The sequence below is a fragment of the Coffea arabica genome, chromosome 11e (genome assembly GCF_036785885.1).
Source record: "Coffea arabica cultivar ET-39 chromosome 11e, Coffea Arabica ET-39 HiFi, whole genome shotgun sequence".
Taxonomy (NCBI): domain Eukaryota; kingdom Viridiplantae; phylum Streptophyta; class Magnoliopsida; order Gentianales; family Rubiaceae; genus Coffea; species Coffea arabica.
The window spans coordinates 20,843,958-20,864,202 of record NC_092331.1 but is presented as its reverse complement, the minus strand read 5'-3'; the positions used below and the strand labels follow the sequence as shown (position 1 = coordinate 20,864,202).

The window sequence follows — 20,245 nt, the reverse complement described above, 5'->3', positions numbered from 1 at the left end:
AGAACAGACAACTTTACAAGGTTGGTACGGCTCACTCAGGTGGAATCAGGGCATGCATCTTATACATTGGAAAACTGGAAATGTCTAGTTTCTAGTTCCGCAAACGGAACTCGATTTTGACGTCGGAGCAAAAGCTTATGGCCGAAACAAAATCACTGCCAGAGCAATACGGGACAAAATTCCAGTTTTGGTAGAATTTCAAAATCTCAACATTTACTCATCCAAATCACTTAAATTTTTGAGGAAACTTTATACACAACCTATATTACACATTTACATCAAAAAAAGTCAATTGGACCACAAAAAAGTGCACCAAAGTGCACGGCAATGGCAGGGGCAGAAACGGTAAAATTTTCCGTTTCACTTCCTTTGAGCTATCTTTCACAACACCACTTATTTTCACTAGATTAAACACTAATTCAACATAATTAACATCAAATCCCATCAAATCAGTTCATCAAGCCATCGTGGGATTTCATAGAGCCTACACACAAAATTTCCAATAATATAAAGCTACCCATATGAATTTATTAACTCACAAGTGCAAGATAACTTCCATAAACTAAGATTTTAAAGGTTGATCGTTCATTACCTCTTTGGATGAGCAAGGCAGAAAATTTCGGTCCCTTGGAGCTAAAGAAAAACCGTGAGATGAAGCTCTTTTCCTATCTTGAGGTGATCTCCAAGTGGTTAGCAAAGTGTATGTAAATTTTGAGGTGATTTGGTGAAGATTTAGTGATGAAATGAAGAACTTGATGTAGAAATTTGGTTTTTTTCTCCCTTGGATGGCCGGCCAGCTTAGAGTAAGAGAGAGAGAGAGTGTGTGTGTTTGATGAAAAATGAAGCTTCCTTGAGAAGCTAAAATGTGTGGCTAAGAATGTCTCAAAAGTCAACTCTCTCCCCGTGCGCACACGCACGCATTTCGTGCTCGATTCCTCTCGGGTTTGTTTCACTTGTGCACTAAACCTCTAATGTACTTCCATTTATACTATTATTATTCACTCTTAATGGTCTAAAAATAAAGGTCTAAAGTCCGTCAATTAATCGCGCAAGCAAAAACGTGTACCTCCGATTTGTGCGCGATAAAGTGAAAATTCCAAGAAATTCTTATAACGATAGTATCACTAACTAATAATTGAACACTTAAACATAAAAATACCTTTTACAAGACTAATGTACAAGTTTCCAATTTTTCAAACTTATTGTATTCTCGATTCGATTATTGTCTCCAAACGTGCAACCACTATTCACTCTAAACGAGCTTTTAAAAATAAATTTTCGAGTCAAGGCATTTTTAAAATACTTGTAGGTCATAATTTCATGCAATTAGATCTAAAAGGTTAAAATAAAATATTTGGAGTAAACAGACAATTAAATATTTAAATGAGTTAGCAATAGGAATTTAAAATAAGAAAATTTGCGAGTCCTCACATAATTCTTAAGATAGTATCTACTTCTCCAAGATCTTTCATATTGAATATAGAAGACAAATACTTCTTAGTTTCTTCAACACCTTTGTAATTAGTACCAACAATTAGCATGTCTTCCACATATAGACAGATTATCACACCATACTCTCTAGTAAACTTGGAAAAAATGCACTTATCAGCATTATTATATTTAAAACCATTAGAGAGTATAGCAGATTCAAACTTTTGATGCCACTGTTTAGGTGCTTGTTTTAAACCATACAAAGACCTTATCAATTTGGAAACTTTCTTTTCATTTCCTAGTAGAACAAAACCTTCTGGTTGATCCATATACACTTCTTCATTTAAGTCGCCATTTAAGAAAGCCGTTTTTACATCCATCTGATGTACACACAAATCAAACATTGAAACCAATGCTAATAGTACTCTTATAGAAGTAATTCTGGCCACTAGTGCATAAGTATTAAAATAATCGATTCCCTCTTTTTGCCTAAATCCTATTGCTACTAATTTTGCCTTAAAAGTTTGTATGGATCCATTAGTAGCATATTTCTTTCGAAATACCCACTTACAGCTAATCGGCTTAGAACCCGGAGGCAAATCAACTAGGATCCAAGTATGATTACTCAATAATGAATCCATTTCATCATTAATTGCCTCTCTCCAAAATGATGCGCCTCTTGATTTCATAGCTTCACTAAAAGTTTTAGGGTCATCTTCTACATTTAACAAGACAGGAATCTTGTCAAGTAGAAATTGTCGATCACCTTCAACTAAGAAAACAATAGCTTGTGAATCTATAAATCAGAGGATAAATGTTTTTCCTTCCGTTGCCTTTAACTCCCCCTCAACTCACTTGGAATGTCCCCTACATCCCTTTTATTATTATTAGAGAGTCTAGCATCGGAAACGGGTGGTGGCTCTTGGCTTGAATCTGTACTCATTGTCAAATTATAAAGAAATTTATCTTCTAAAAATTCGACATCTCTAGATTCCACAATGACGTTAGAATCTAAATCTAGCAACCGATATGCTTTTGAATTTTCAGCATAGCCTACAAACACACTTTTAAGTGCTCGAGGTCCCAATTTAGTTTTTTTATGATCAGGGACTCTATAAAAGGCTATAAAACCCCAAACTCGAAAATACTTCAAGTTTGGTTTTCTACCTTTCCATAATTCATATGATGATATCTTGGATTTAAGCCAAGTTACTCGATTATGTATATGACAAGCAGCCAGTAAAGCCTCTCCCCACAAATTTTTAGGCAGTCCAAAACTTATAATCATGGCATTTACCATATTTTCTAAAGTCCTATTTTTTCTTTCTGCCAAACCATTTTGTTGCGGAGTATAAGGTGCACTAGTTTGGTGTATAATCCCATTTTCTTCACAAAATTGAGAAAAATCAGCAAGGAAATATTCCCCACCTCTATCACTTCTCAAAATTTTAATTTTCTTTCCTTGTTGATTTTCCACAAGATTTTTGTAACATCTTTCATTTTCATCAAGTAAACATACACATATCTTGAATAATCATCAATGAATGTGATGAAATACCTATTTCCTCCTCTTGTTAGAAACCCATTTAATTCACAAACGTTAGAATGAACAAGATCTAACAACTCATTGTTTCTTTCTGTATTAGGAAAAGGTAATCTGGTCATTTTTGCTTGTATGCATGTTTCACATCTTTTTTCAATATTATCTTTGAACGAAATCAGCCCATGTTTAGACATAAACAGTAAAGTTTTATGATTAACATGTGCTAATCTACCATGACAAAGAGAATATGAAGCATCAACAACATACACAGAAACATTATCTTTATTGATACATAGTTTGAACATTCCATCACAAGAGTATCCCTTGCCTACAAATACACCATTCATAGAGAAGATAACCTTATTAGACTCTAGTACAACCTTTAGCCCCTTTTTGTTTAAGGCATCAGCCGACACAAGATTTTTCCTAATTTCTGGAACATGAAGTACATTGACCAATATAAGTTTCTTTCCAGAAGTAAACTGCAAGTCTACACTTCCTTTGCCAAGAACCTTTGCTATATTGTGGTTTCCCATCAATACTTCATGACCATCAGGAACTTCTTCATAAGTCTGGAATTGGGACTTATCATTACAAACATGCACGGTGGCACCAGAATCATACCACCAGTCACACGATTTGGTTGCAGTAACCACATGTAATTCAGAAATCATGCCAATGTTCCAATGTGAAATCATTGCAACAATCTCAGCAACATCTTGTTCAACCAGATTTGCATTTTTGGCATTGTCTTTCTTTTGCTTTTTGTTGCTATCTGCCTTGCATTCACGCTTGTAATGTCCCTTCTTGCCGCACTTATATCAGACTCTATTATTCTTCTTGTTCTTAGATGTACTTGCTTCTGGAGACTTTCTTTTGGAACCAAAAAAATTCTGTGAATTCTTCTCACTTAAAGCATTCACTTTGACATCAGATTCTATTTGCTTCTTTTGAAGAGTTCTGGTATCTTCTTCAATATGCAAATGTTTCAAAATCTAATCTATAGTGAATGATTCAGTAGTATGGAGCAACTTTTTCTTATAGTCATTCCAACTAGTTGGAAGTTTGGCTATTATTGCTCCAACTTGCAAGGATTCAAATATCTCCACTTTCAGATCATATAACTTAGACACAATCACTTGGAGATCATGAATCTGATCCATAAGAGAAGAATTCTCAGTGATACGAAAATCAAAATATTGCATAATCAGAAATTTGTCCGCACCTTATTTCATCGTATTATACTTGTACTCCAGTGCATTCCAGATTTTCTTTGGCGACTTGACTGCAGTATACAGATCATACAAGTGGTCAGAAAGAGTATTCATGATGTGTCCTCTGCATAGCAACTCATCATCTGCGTGTTTTTTGCATTGTGCCTTGACTTCATCAGAATCATCATCTTTAGGCACTGGAATTTCAGGAAGTGAAGGATCCAGAACATAAGCAATCTTCAAAGCCATCAGGAAAAACATCATCTTATCCTTCCAACGGGAGAAGTTAGTGCCATCGAATCTGTCCAACTTCACGAAGTCCTGATTCATCACTTTGAACGCAGATTCAGAACTTGACTCCATTGTTGATAATAACACCTTAAGATTGTTAGACAATTATAGTAAATAAGAAATCTAAACTAGACAAATATAGAGACTTTGAGGCGTGAAAGCACTTTCCTTAAGGTGTTATTTGCCTCTATCAGAAAAATTACCTCTAGGATACAACAAAATCTAAGAACTATCAATGAAAAGTAAAAGTGATTTAATTCTGTCGAAATCCTACTATTTAAAAGAATTGAAACGCCTATCCAAGGCACTATCAGAGGATGCAATCCTTATTGAATAGGTGTATAGCCTTGGATAGGTGTATAGGTAGTTAACCAATTAATAGATATGTCTGCTAAATGTAACCGCCAACCACCATTAACTACCTCTGATTGACACCCTATCAGAAAGCCCCAAGGTGCCCCAAGGGCCCAAGTGCACTCTATCCTCTTTCAATGTGGGACAATGAACTTCAACACACTTGTGACAGCCCCATCTTCTCCTAAGGCGAACCAAAGGGGTTAGCGGACTGCCTGCCCAGCTCTCGCCAGGACTAACGGTTCGGTATAGAGCGAGCTAAAACGATCCGGAACTTACAAACGCGCGTAAACAAGTCAAAATGTCAAAATAAAAAAAATAAAACCGGAGTCGGCCATGAATAGTAACCGACCCGTCGAAACCTCAACCAAACATCAAGCAAATATTTACATGTTGAAATTTAGCAGATACAATCCAAAGCGGCATACCAAAGTGATTCAAAAGTGGATACAAGTACGGTTTGCCAAATCAAAAGAGAAACGGTCCCAAAAGTACATTTAGGGTTTCAATAAATGAGCTATATAAAAGGTATGTCCAACTAACTCAATTCGGCAACCAATTATCAATTGCAGTCCAAAAGTATTTATTTTCTTGTAAGGAAAACAAAAGGAATAGAGTGAGCTAATTGCCCAGTGAGATAATACTACTCAAGCAACCAAGTTCATAGATGCATAAAGCTTTTCATTTCAATTCATCAAAAATAAGCAAAGGCACACATTAATGGTGGAGATAAAAAGGATACGGGCGGCTCTCAAGAGCCCTTTTTCTCGTTTGTATTCTTGATCGAACCTCATAGACTCTCCGTCAATGTTTAAAAGTAACCAACCGTAGACTCCACTTTACTTCCATTCCTTCCACCCAACATACCCCTACCGGGCCCGAAATCCAAACACTTGCACTGTGGTATTACTCGAGTATACCGGAATCGAGGGTCTCAATACCCAAAGATCCCAAAACAGACTATCGTGGTTCGTTATCTAATCGACCAGGCCCTTGCCGGCCCGACTCGAGTAACTGGCCACAGGTGTTGAGCTCAAAGGTCACAGAAAGGTCATTGGATACAAGCTTCCAAACGACGCCAAGTCAAGTACTTTTCATTTCATGTAACATTTCATGTGACATTCCAATAACATGAGAAATAAGTGAGAGTGATAAAGTACACCCTTACTTCAATTAATATCAATGGTACAATAACATTTAACTCATCAAGTTCAAGTATCAAAGCCATATAGTAACACACAAGTGAGTAGTACACTCACCAAGCTCGAAAGTGATATTTCATGCACTTCCGTCAAAGGAACGTCGTGAACCACCGTCACGTCCTAAAACACGCAAGCAAGTACAATGAGACTCGATAACGAGTCATAAACCAATGCCAAATATTCCCAAAATAGGGTTCCATAAGCACGCACAAGCAATAGAGGAAACCAGAAAAATCCGGAAATGGAACTAGCTTTAACCCTGAAAAAATAGTTTTTGACGTCATTTTGCAGTAATGGCACCAAAGGCACTACGATTATCAGATGAAGGTCCAAGACCCACCGTTTCGAATCTAAGAGATAGGCCTACAATATTACAGAAGGTCACTCAACCCAGTTTTGAGTGTAACCAGGTCAAAAATGCAATCTACTACACCAGAACCGCAAAAACAGATTCACAGAACGCATTCTAGTGCAAACATCATAAACCAGCCTACCTAAGTCCAAATCCAGAAATTCCAAAGCCATATGAAAGCTAAGAAACAGGAATACATTTCATCAGAAGACCTCAACAACCAATTCGGAAACATTCCTGACCAAAATAACCAATTACAGAAGCAATTCCCAAATTCGGGTAAAACCAGGGCAGCAAGGGTAATTTCGACTTTTCTCAAGTTACGCTACTCCGATTGACCTGAAATTTGCAGACACCTCTAAAATATCATTCCCTACAACTTTCATGTTTTAAGCCAAGGCCAATTTGGCCTCTAACTATGAGCTACAAAACCGGGCAGAATGAAGAACAATGAAACCCTAAGTTTTCAATTTCTTTCCAAAACAGCAATTGCTTGCAATTAACCACTTTTTCCACCTCCTAGGTCCCTTACATACCATTTCCAATCATCATACATAGCCACACAATCATATTCATATTAAAACAGAAAAATCCCCAATAATTACAAAACTTCATCAATTCAACCAAAAATCAAGATGTAATCCATAAAAGTGCATCTTATACTACCACCAATCATGAATTAAGCATCATTAGAGGGAGGAGAGTGGTTCTTCATAACTCACCTTAGAAACAAGAGAGAGAGAGCAACAAGTCCTCTTAGCTTTCTAAACAACTCCACCAAACCCCACACAAACACTCACTTAAGGTTTTCTATGGAACAAAAGTAAGATTAAGTGGTTGTTTTGATGATTTGGAGCAAGATGGAATCAAGAACTTGGAGAGTTTCTTTCTTTCTTCTTGTCAAGAGAGCCGGCTTCAAGGAGTGAATTTTGGAGTGATTTTTGGTCAAATTTGGAGTTATTTTAACCAAATGGTAAAAGGGTGAATAGTGTTCAAAAAGGTAAATCCAATCCTATGGTGACACTTGTCACCCCTTTAATGCATCTCTATCTCTTTATTCTCTTTCATATCAATCCACTTGGTATCTTCTAAATATCTCTTAGCACCCGATAAATTAAACCCAGTATCTGAGACTTAACCTAGTTGGCCGAATTTTTTCGAACTTTTCGCACTAGTGGGTCCCACGTCCGGTATACGCTCTTAATTTCTCAAAACCTATTCGATACTAGAAAAATCATCTAAAAACTATATTTACTCATAAAAATTATCTAGAAAAGTTTCCTAATAAAGAAAATGCAGAAAACAGGCCATTAACCCGAATAAAACCTAAAAATGGAAAAATTACGGGTTCTCACAACACTCATTACAAACTATTACCAACATATATTGTATGATCATGTGAATTTAGGATTTTGGCCTAACTTTTCTTATAGTTCAAACGATTGGTCTTGTTTCTTCTTCTTGCATAAAATTCTTTTATGCATGTACCGTTTCATTTGATTGCTTAAATTTTCAATCAAAAACCAGCTTTGGGGCTGTGTTTGTGATGAGATCATTAAAGAAAGAGAAAAAAATGGAACACGAAGGACTAGTCACCAGAAATGTTTTGGTCAAGAATGGACTAGTCACATACTGGTCTTGCAATTTTGACTAGAATAATACAATTTGGTCACAGCTTTCGATCTAAGAATCCAATTCCAAATTGTGACTAGTCAGCAGGCACAAAACTACAGTAATAGCTACAACTTGTAGCAACCTCGTTACATGTAAGTGGCAATCTACTGCTGTTGTAGCCATGACTAGTTGTGGTTTTGTTGGCTGTTGCCATTCCAATTTTCTTCATCAATTCATCCATAAGATGGTGATTTTGGTGGAGAATTTTGAAGTTTTTGATTTTTGTTGGAAATTTTCTGGAAAAAAGGAAATTTAGAAACAAGTTAGTTTCTAATGGTTCCTTTTATCTTTGGATAAACTAACAAGAAAATTTTCTATAATTCTAATATGATTAGAATTAAGATATTTACAGCAAATTTTCTACAAAAAGGATAGCTAGGCAACTGATAAATAGTCATTGGTTTCCTTTTTGTGTTTAATTTTCTAAACAAACATGGAAAATTTCTATATTTCTAATATAATTAGTATTATGATATTTTTTTGGAAATTTTAGAAATCCAAGTTCGATAAGAAGTTGTTCAATTAAGTTTTAAAAACTTGCTAAATTTTAATGCAACTAAAATTAAGAAAGTCTAACCAATTTTAGAAACTTCTAAATTTGATGAGATTAAATTTGATAAGTGTTCAAAAAATTTTTAGAAACTACCTAATTTGATGAGATCAAATTTAGGAAAGTGATCTAAAATTATTATTTGAAATTCTAAAATAGTTTAAAGGAAAATTTTCAAACCTAAGTGAACTAGAAAATTCTAGTTGTACTAGAAAATCCTAATTTCGACTTGAACTCGTAATCAGATTATGGAAAGTTTTGTTCATGGTTTTGAAATATTGGAAATTGTTCTAATGAGATTAGAAAGTATTTTCCATAATTAAAACAAAAGGCTTCAAGAATTGAAACTTTAAATGGCTTAAAATTTGAGCATATAATGATGCATGACTAGAATCACTACAAGAAAATTGGTTTTTAGTGACAAGCCATTTTCGTCACAAAAAAAAGAAAAAGTCGTCACTGATAAGTTTTATTGACAACTTTCTAGTCGTCACAGAGTCGTCACTGAAGGCCTGTCGGTAAAAACATACAGTGACAACCTTAAAAGTCATCAGTTAATGGTACTGTTCTGCGACAACTGGTGTCGTCAGTAATTGTTGTAATTTTAGTGATGACATAGTATCTTATCAATGATGTACAAAGCAATGTCGTCACTAAAACTAATCCATAGTTGACACTGGTATAAACTAATTACTGACAACTTTTGTTGTCACTAAACACTTTTCAATTGTATAACAATACGTGGTTGTCAATGGTGAAATCTGATTCAGTGACAACACTTTACCACCATGAAATTTGAAGATTTTCCTGCTACAATTATATCTAAAAAATGAAAAAAATGACAATGCTTTACAATTAACAAATGAAGGCATCCATTACATTACGAAATGCCAAAATATCATTTTAAGCATTCGAAAATCATAATTAAGTTCAACAACACCCTACAAATAGTTTGATAAGTGATATTTGGCCTAAATTTCACAAATAAGTCAAGGCAGCTTTACAAAATAAATCCAAGTCCCCAAAAAAATGTGTTGTTGAAACATTTCCTAAGTATAAGATTTTCTCTATAGTTCTTGAGTCAATTAGCAACTCTTGCTGCTGATCTTCCAAAAATCTAAAATGAGCAACATACCTGCAATGAAGTACTTCAATTATTAGTAGGAGATAAGAAAAACTTGAGACAAGAAAACGAACTTAAGAATTTGCAAGAAAATAAGCTAAATCATTTCTTTTAAGTATCATCTAGACAGTGACTAAATAAGAGCAGAGTAAGAGATAAAGCACTTAGAACTTTAGAACTCGAGAAACACTTCTTTTATTTTTACTACGATATTAAGAACTCAAGAGACAATTAATATGTTTATGCTACTGTAGTAAGAACAAAACAGTAGCTTTAACAGCATAATAGTAAGTAGTTATCAAGAAAAGTATGCATAAGATATCATAAAATACCAGCGCAAGAAATTTCTTTTCTACTAGTTAGCTTAGAGACCGCTTGTAGCTTGTTTATATGCAATGTCTCCTAGACCAAAGTGAAAATTGTCACTTTTATCGAAACTTTGTTAACAAGGCCCAAGTGTTTGAAACAAGTATAACATAGATGGAAAGGAGTATATATTTAACCAAAAAACATCATAATAATTGGAAATTTCATAGCAAGGACCAATAGCATCAACATAATAAGCTGCAAGACAATAACAAACCAATGAAGTCCCAATAAAATGATACTATGCATTATAAGCTTGAAGACAATGGATAAAATGGTAGCTGTAGTTCTTAGTGATACTACTATCTTCCAAAAAAAAATTGAATCAACTAGAAGATTTTTGTCAGCCAATCAGAGAATTGGGCTGACTCCATGGAATCTAACAAATAGCAAGCATTTCCTCAGGCCGTTTAACTGAAAATAGCAGATTGACACACCTTGTGCTCCTCACAGTATAACGGATCTGAAAACCAACTTTCATCTACTATTGTCGCGCCCCATTTTTTGATAAAATAAATAAATGGTTTAAAAATGTATTTTTTGATTCAATTTGTGATTTGGAAAATGAATTGTGATTTAAAAGAAAAATGGGTCTAAATGGGGGTTTGAGAATGCGACGATTTGACCCAAAATTATAGTTTAAAAAGGGTTTTTTGAAATAAAAAATCGGAGTCGCCACTTGGTAATGAGTTAAGGTGTACCAAGTCACCTAAAAATGAATTTTTAAAGAAAAATAGGAAAAAGTAGTAAGAAACCCCTTTTAAACGACTCCTAGTCCACGTAAACCAACGAAAAAGGTTCGGGAGTCACATTTGACGAAGGGGAAGGCAAGGATAAAATCCAAGGCACCCCTTCGACCTAGCCAAGGCTAGTTGCTTGATTTAATCAAAGATTTTCTTGTTTTAATCAAAGAATTTATTACATTTGGATGTACTACATGAATGCAAACCCTAGACCTAGGGGTATTGGGGGAAATTTCTCTTCAAAGGTTGAGTGGTGCCAATCACATTAATTGTGAAGCCCAATGACGATCCTTTGAAGAAGTCACGAATAATGCGAGTGGGATGCAAATGAATGGAATGCATGTATGTAATGTGAGGACATGAGTTTTGAAAAAGTAATAAAAAAACAATAAATATGTAAAGGAAAATGTGCACGTGAGTGGGCAAGGTACGGTATGTGAAATGATAATATGAAGTGCATGTGTGCAAGTGATGATAAGAGTGTTCGTGTGCGAGTGAAGATTATAAGGGTGCACGTGTGCAAAGTGAAAGTGTAATGAGGGTAAAAATGGGAGAATGGATGCATGGACCTAGGGAATTCATGCATGCTGAGTACGGGGAGACCTAAATCGTGACTCAATTTGCCCTTTTATAGAGGGAATACAAGCGTGCTAAGGCTTATAAAAAGCCACACTCGTCTATATCCCATATTTAAGGAGACTCTCAAGCAAATGAACCCTATAACTAGCATGAAATGCAAAAATCCTAAAATGGAGGGAAAAGGGGGTCGAGGGGCATGCAAAATGATAAAACTAAAAGAATGCATGACATGTAATGAACATGCAAACATGTACTAACGAGGGGAAATCCCTAAGGGTCTAGCGTTGGACTAGCCCATTCTATGAATTCCGACTAGCGTTGGACTAGTGGAAACGTACATTCGTCCATCACATTCATTCATGACCATGGAAAGCGAGTAGACATGCCAAACACTTATAAACACATAGCACATAACACTTAGCATGCTCAACTAGATGCAAGAACCTAATTAAAGCAAGTAACACATAACACATAGGCAATTAAAGCCCTAACTATTACATTTGCTAGCTAGGCACACGTCTTCGATAGGTCTTCATTGAATGCTCCTCCAAGCCCTATCTATTACAAGCCAAGAGGTGTACACATACCCCATAAAGAAGAACTTAAATAAAAGCAAAAGTAAATGAAATGAAAGAACTAAAGAAAGGCAATGAAAGCAAATAGTCATGTAATTTCCACGTAACACGTTGGATCACATAGAAGAGACACAAAAAGGGATAAAAGAAAATATACCGCCCCCTTTGAATGGTGACCAAATGAAAGAAAAATGGCTTCAAAACAATAAAAAGGTCAAGGTACCACTTTAATTGAGAAAAATTAAAAGAAAATGGAAACAACCGTCAAATTGAATCACTCGAAGCATTCCAAGGAAAGTAAACTACTCGTACTTAACCAATTAAGACAAACAAAAACCCAATTGGAAAAAAAAATTAAAGAGGTCTAAAGGGCCAATTTATTACTATTATAAACACTAAGGAACTAAAAAAACATAAAATAAAATTAAGAATCTAAGGTGAAACTTACCAAATCAAACTAGAAAATTCACAAAAAGGTAAACGAGGAGCAATTTACTAGTAGCTAAACAACCAAATGCCAAAGAATCCAAAAAAAAATCAAATTAACTACAAGTCTAGGAAAAAGAAATTATTAGACCCTTCAAATTCATTCTACAATCCCTTAAGTATCTACCCAAAACAAATCAAGATGTATTAAAGAGGAAATGGCATGTTAGGAGGACAAAATTAATTAAGTTTCCAATTAATTGGGCCATGGAAGCATTAGATGGAAGCCAAGGGGTTGGAGTGCGATTTTTGAAAGTCATTTTCATGCAAAAGCCATGCAATCACGTAGAAGAAACTTTCTCTGCAACAAATTTCATTTCCAGCCGTGGCTTCTTTCCATTCTACCATGCAAACACAATCCAACAAACAAAAAAACTTGTAAGGAGATCAAACATTCTTCCCCCTCTTCGGAACGCAAAAATCCAGAAAACAAGAATATTCAAATGCTAAAACAAAATCCAGCAACTTTGACTTGTTCTTCCTATTTCATGCTGCAAAAACTGAAAACTAGCAAGGTAGACAACTAAACCAGTTTTGGTGAATTGCTGCATTACCGAGTTGCTCAAATGCACTCCTAGCACAATTAAAAATTCAGCCAATCGATCCAAGCTTCAACATTAAATCAAAGACAAGCGTAACTCAACAGGCCAACAACTCCAAATACAAATTCTGGCAGCCTCTCATGCGAAGAAAAATGAAAAAAAAAAAAAAAAACTTTCTTATAATCTGCTGCAAATTTGTGGCTTACTCTTTGTACAGACCATCCATGAGCTCAAATCAAAACATAATGAGGCAAATATCGCATGTTACCCACTAGTATACCCCAAGACATAAACCATTTAACATGCTCAAACAAGCAAAATATAGTTCGGTGACTGCTAAAAAAAAAACAAAGTGCAGCAGCAATTTCCAGCTGCAATCTTTCGCATTTTTATCATGCAAACAAATTCATCAACCCAGAAATTATTGACCCAATTTAAAACATGAAATTTTGGGTGCAAGATTAAGATGGCAAATCTGGTTTTGATCATCAACAAAGGAAGGAAATTCATTATCCATCAATAACAAAAGAAGCAAATCCGGCTTTGTGCACCTTCAGCCGCAGCTTTTCTTGCATTTCAACATACAAATGTGTTCACCATATATCAGAGTTTTAACTACCAATCACCAACTAAACTTGTAACTTCATTGTAGCATTGAAACAAGAAAATGGAGCTAATCATCAAAGGTAGAAAGAAAACTAAACAGCACAAGAATGAAACAGAAAAAAAATGCAGCAAGCTTTCTGCAATTCGGCACTTTACAAAATCCAGCTTTCAAACACAATCAAATCCAAACACAAGGCTTTAAACTAGGCAGCAAACCATCATCCAAACAAAAAAAAAAAAACTGAGCAAAATCCAGTGCAAATACAAATAAAATACGTTCAGCAAGTTGAAAAATCTGGAACATATAAAACTGATTTGGCAAGTTGAAATGCATTTTCCAGCAAGTACTTGGGCATGAATCCGAATTTACCTCGGTTAAATCATTGTGTTAAGTACCCAAAACTAACATGCAAGGCTACTTAATGAAATTACTATCATTTCTAGTTCAGATCAAGTTCGGACAGCAACTATAAACATCCACAAATCCAGAAATTCTGTTCGCCATCCTTGGATGAACTTGCATGTAGCCGTTCACTATTTCATTTTTTTTTTTTTTGGCTTAGCCGGACCGATAAACTTCCTGCAAAGCTTAATCATCTAATTTTAATTAGTCAAACACCTAACCAAGTGAAAATCAACCACTTTCCAGCAAATTTCATGCTAAAATACCCATGCAATTTCCAAAACAACTTCAACGGCTAAACTGGAAAAATTGTTTCAGCAATCCATCAACTTCCATTAAAATTTCCAGCCATGCAACCGAAATTCAGGCCACGTAGTTCACATGCAACATCAAATAAGAAACTATCTATCAGGTTGAGTCCAAAATTAAGCTCAGATCATCACAGCTAGCAAATTAAAAACCGAAACTTCCAGCTCAAGCTCTCGGCAGCTTCACTTCCTTCTCAAACAGATTTTTCTATGATTTAACCTATCATCTAACCACACAATCCCACATGCATACTTATAGTCAGCTTCATCAACCCATAAACAACTCATCTAAGTTCAGAAATTACCTTAGCTTGAAGCCTAAAACACACGACTAGCAGCTGCAAATCCTCCACTCTCGGCTGTCCAGAATTGCAGTCCGCAACTCTCCCTTTCCCTGGCTCAAACTTGCGGCTGGATTGGAGGAAGTTTGACTCTCGGTTCTCTCTCTCCCTCTCTCGGTTGGTCTTGAAGTGAGGCTGGAAGATAAGCTAAGTCCTCACCTCTCTCTCTCTCGTCGTTATTTCCAAAGAAGCTGATCACTTCACAGCTCCCGGCATAGGAACAATTGAAAATAAAAATGTTATGGTGAGTGATAATGATTGTAGTGAACTGGCAATGATATAGCGTAGTGGGATGTATATATTGAGGTATTGGGAGTGGAGTGGAGTGGAGTGGAGTCGGCAATAACAATGGAAGGTGCTAGGTTGAGAAGTGGAAAATGGAACCGGCAGAAATAGAATTGTGATTTTTTGATTTTTTTTTTTTTTAATTTTTTTTGATTTATTGAATAGAAACTAAATCTAAATAAACTAGAATCCACAAAGCACAATTTTCCATTTTTCATCAATTTCCTCTTTTCTTTTCTTTTCTTTTCTTTTTTCACAAATTTTACGTTAAAACTTAAAACTAAAACGTGAACAAAATTAATATGACAAATAATTAGCAAATAAAAGACAAATAAAAAGGTAACAACTAAAATGCAGACAATCTAAAACAAAATCATGAATTAGATGCAACATACAAATTATTTAAAAATTTGGTGTCTACAACTATGACACCATCCTTTTAGTTTATCATTGCAAGTAACTGCTGCAACAGAAGACGTTAAAATCACTCTTTTGATAGATGAAACACTGGCACAAGACTGTAGCACATTCAGTGTTCCTTTCACTGCAGGATTCAATAGCTGTGCCTAAGAAATTAACAGTAAAAAAAGGAATGAAGTCGTTGTAATGTGGTTAATTCATCAGCTCCATTATGCTCTAACTCATACAAAATAAGTGAAGTCATTGCCTAAGAAATTGTTATCAATACCATTTTATATATAGTGTATGCATCACACTTTTGAGCCTATGCTAGTTCTAATGTTATCCAATTGTTGTCCTTTTTTGAACTTTTTCTGGATGACAGCTTATTTTACAGATATCGTTCATCCTGATTACTCTAAACACTTAATTAAGACTTGAAGTTCCTGCAAGTTACTTGAGGAAATCCACAAACACAGAATCATAGAAACAAAGACTTGCAAGATGCTCTTTGAATACTACCATTTTGTCGGCAACACCATATGGCTGTTGAGAAACAAGAATACTCACTCTCTTTACACTTGAGACTTCTAATACACAACAATTTTGTAACTGAGGAAGTCCCAATAAGCTTCAGTGCTAGCAGCAAGATAGCAACCAAAAACAATAGGGCATTGAATGCCAAACTGTTAAGAGGAAATGTATGACCAAGAACAATGACAACACGACTATAAAACAAGTTCAATAGACATATATTTGGTCTACCAGCCTACCAGCAAAGACCAAAGCTTCAAACAGACCACAAAATTCATCCAATCACACCTCCCACCTCTCAAATCTTTTCTATGCCATTTCATTAAATAATTGTAACAGCATGTATACCATATATGTAAATATAATTATTAGTACTATTACTAATTAATAAAGCTTGTTAATTGAGAGCCAGTAGTTCTTGCTTTGATTTTTGATAAAGAAAACCAAATAATTTCGAAGAACCCCTTTCAAGAATCGTTTTTTGTAGGTGCTTTAATGGGTTGTTCAGTTTAGCTTGGTTTCCAGCAAAATTTGAAGCTTTCTGGGAATTTTGAAGATTAAAATTTAATGCATTATCTCTTCACTCAGCTACATAGATAACCAACTAATAACTCTCCAGTTCCCACTCCACCCAGCACCACTTAACCCACTATTTCTCTCACCTGCAGCCACTCATAGCAACATCATACCATAATCACCTCCTTGCTCTCTTCCACTCCCTCCACCACCATCCAATTAGGCATCAGCTTTTGCCCCACCTAGTCCCAACCCAAAACCGCACCCGCACATAAACCCATTGAATCTTGTCACCGTGAATCACATATGGAATTGGGTGATCAAGTCTACATCCCATGGTTGTACAAAAGTAACTTAAGCAATTGCAACTATAGATCAAATAGTTCGACCAGAAGAAGATGATTAAATCCTTGACTCAAACTACCAGAAGGAGATGCAAAAAAATATTTGGGGAAAAAATTTAGGGCAAATTAATTGGGAAAAAAATTAGGGAAACAAGGAGAGACATGAGAGGACCTACCTGAGAGTTGCCGCAATAGTACCAGCACCACACTCAGTATTAGGGCACTTCTTCCTGAGCCTCTGGACCCTTCCGAAGTCATCAACCTTGTAGAACTAGATGACGGCAAGCATGACCTTCTTCTTCTTGGGCTTGGTGTAGGTCTTCTTCTTGCGCTTCTTGAAGCCACCACGGAGGCGGAGGATGAGGTGGATCGTGGACTCCTTTTGGCTCATTCCAAATGTTGTAGTCGGCTAGGGTACGACCATCCTCCAACTACTTGCCGACGAAGATGAGGCGCTGCTGGTCTGGGAGGATGCCTTCCTTGTCCTAGATTTTGGCCTTGACATTGTCGATGGTGTTGCAAGACTCCACCTGAAGGGTGATGGTCTTCGCCGTCAGGATTTTCACGAAGATCTGCATCTTTAACGACAACAACAGCTGCCGGCTGCCGCCTCTGCTGCTGCTCGGGTTTTGGGAAATGAATAACGGGGGTTCAGAATAAAGGGTTTAACTGAGGGATTGAGAGTGTGAGGAGTATAGAAATTGTCTGGACGTGGGGAGTAAGAGTGGTTCCTTTTCTTAGTGTATAGTACCCGCGCCATTTTTTTCATTTTTAGTTTGAACAAATTTTTGGTACTAGTCAATCAAGACAATCCAAGTCAACTTTTAGCTTCAATTTTTATTTAAATTTACTAATATATTTCTAATCACTACTTCTTAACATATTTATTCAAAATTATAATGGATGAAAAATTTTTGCTAAATTCAAACAATTGATATATGTACTCTTTCTCAAGTTTTAATAGTTTATATAGTTGTTATAACTAGAAACTTTCATTAATTTTTTATAGTTAAAGACCTATTATAATTTGAGTAACTATGACTAGTTTAATAAATCACCAAATTTAAAAAAATTAAATTAATATTGAGGCTCACATTTAAATAATTGCATTGGAGATGTTCAAGTTAGTGATGATACTTTGTTGTCACTAACTACGCTATAGTTTTACTGACAAAAATTGGTCATCAGTAAATATAAACAGTGTGACGGCCCCACCTCCCCCTGGGCGTACCTTAGGGTTTAGCGGACCGCCTGCCCAACTCTCGCCAGGACTCACTCACTCGCATCAATGAAAATAAGGTGCAACCTTGATAATAAACGAAATAACGGTTCCCAAGATTGGAACATACGAATACATTCATTTCTATCTCAATCATCCATACAGTCCCAAATACATCAAAAGATTTAAGTTCTCAGTACATTCAACCCTAATCGAGCGACTAGCGCGAGTACAATTACAAAATCCAAAAACAACTAGACTACGCTAGTCTGTACACGTCTCACGCCTCGCTCGTACCCCCTGTAAGGAAAACAAATGGCGTGGAATGAGCTAAAAGGTTCCAAATAGCAAGTTAACCCTTATTTAAAAGTGCAAGTATCACGTAGCAAAGTAATGAGCATGAATAGTTCATAAGAGTGGGCGATAATACTTCAAGTAGCAAATCTCAAAGTGAGCGAGTGTAAAAGTTTTCAAAAGAAACAATAATCCAATAAACAATAATCACTCCAAAGTATAAGGATACGGATGGCTCTCAGGAGCCAAATTCCCATTGCATCACCAGAGCTTGATCAAGTAATAGTTGACACTCCGTCAACCTTCAAGTAAGTAACAAATCCAGTAGAACACCACTTACACTACTCTCCGTCCACCATTCACACCCCCTACTGGGCCCAAAATTCTCAATAAATACGAGTGGTAATACTTGAGTATACCAATTAGTCGAGGAGATATCACTCCATTCGACAAAACGAAAGATCCATGGTTCGTTACCCAATCGACCAAGCCCTTGCCGGCTCGACTCGATTAACTAGCCAATGGGGTTTGGGGTCCCCAAAAAGTCGACGAGGTAACACTCCAATCGACTGAATTAAAATAAAAGTACGGAGACGGGAATGAGAGGCACCTCCCACTCGGATAGAGTGTGGTACATGCTGCCGCTCCACACTTACAAATCAAGTACAAGTATATCAAGTTAATTGCAACAATAAACAAGTAGATATCATATTAGGGCAAGTGCGAAAAAGTACACCCTTGCCCGATCAACAAATCTCGTGTCATGTATTTCCATGGATCAAGTATTAAAACAAGTGTCCAGTTCAACCAGATATTTGGAAGCAATCACCAAAAGTCTAGTGCCTCTCAAAAAAAACACGTTCAGGTCCAACTCCTTGGTTGAAGTCCAAATCTGCGATAAAATATCATTTACGAATGTAAAACTTTCTAGAGTTCGAAACATAGGAGTTTCGCTTCAAGAAAATCAAGTAAATGCAACTCGTTTAAGTAACATTCAAGATACTTATCAAATTCTAAGAAATTCATGCTCGCTCTTAAGACTTTGTAACTTGGAAACAAGTATACTTTGAAATACCATTTGGGTCGACGAAATGGAGAAAAGTATATCTATTAGTCATAAATTTCATTTTTTCCAAAGGTACAAGGTCGGCCAAGTTCTAACTTATATACCTTGATAAAAGAAGGTGCAAATATCCTAGATGGTTCAAGTAGTAATCACTCATAACCCTTACTCAAGTTGCAAGTATATTTCTCTAATTCTCGAGCGTAAATTTGGGCAGCATGCCCTTTGTATTTACCTAATTTTCCATCCATTTACGGCTTCATTATTTTCCTCAATCAAACCCAAAGTTACACACAACACAAACTCATTTAATTAGCCGTCCAGTAGGCTCAAGGTCATACAAGTACAAAATCAAGCTAGCAACATGTGCGGAAATGAGGTTTTGCAAAAGACAGATTTGATGTGTTTTTGCGTAACGGACACAACCGAGGCTACGCTTATCGGATTGAGGTACAACTTATACTGTTTCGAAGCTAAGACAAAGGGCTAAAATTTTTATGAAGATCACTTTGTCCAAATTCCAGTGTAACCCAGTCAAATTCCCAATTCACAGAACCAAATTGCAACTAACAGACCAGTTAACCGCACTACCTTTAAATGGCCATATCTCAAGCTACCAAAGTCCGTTTAAGGCATTCTTGGAAGCGTTGAAAATATAAGACAAAGTTATAAAACTTTCATGTTTTGGTCAAAAGCTAGTTCAGTATGTATCCAGGTGAACAAATGCAACCAACTTGGTGTACTGTCGAAACTGTTCACTAACTTTACTCCTAGGGCAGTCAGGGTATTTTCGTCTTTTCACAGGCTACGTTGCTCCGATTGAGATGAAATTTTGTAGGAAACCATAAAATTGCATTCTATACAACTTTTATATTTTGTGCTAAGCCTAGTTCGGCCTCTAACATGAT

At 36.0% G+C, this 20,245-nt stretch overlaps 1 protein-coding gene across 1 annotated transcript; it reads right to left on the bottom strand.

The window, feature by feature from the left end:
* Positions 1-1,427: 1,427 nt before the first annotated feature.
* On the bottom strand, positions 1,428-4,551 carry LOC140021224 (uncharacterized). The gene is made up of 5 exons (XM_072071991.1): positions 4,261-4,551; positions 4,060-4,128; positions 3,207-3,777; positions 2,287-2,484; positions 1,428-2,203 (listed from the first exon to the last, which is right to left on the bottom strand). Exons 1-5 carry the CDS (start codon positions 4,549-4,551, stop codon positions 1,428-1,430), a joined length of 1,905 nt encoding a protein of 634 aa, XP_071928092.1.
* Positions 4,552-20,245: the final 15,694 nt, after the last annotated feature.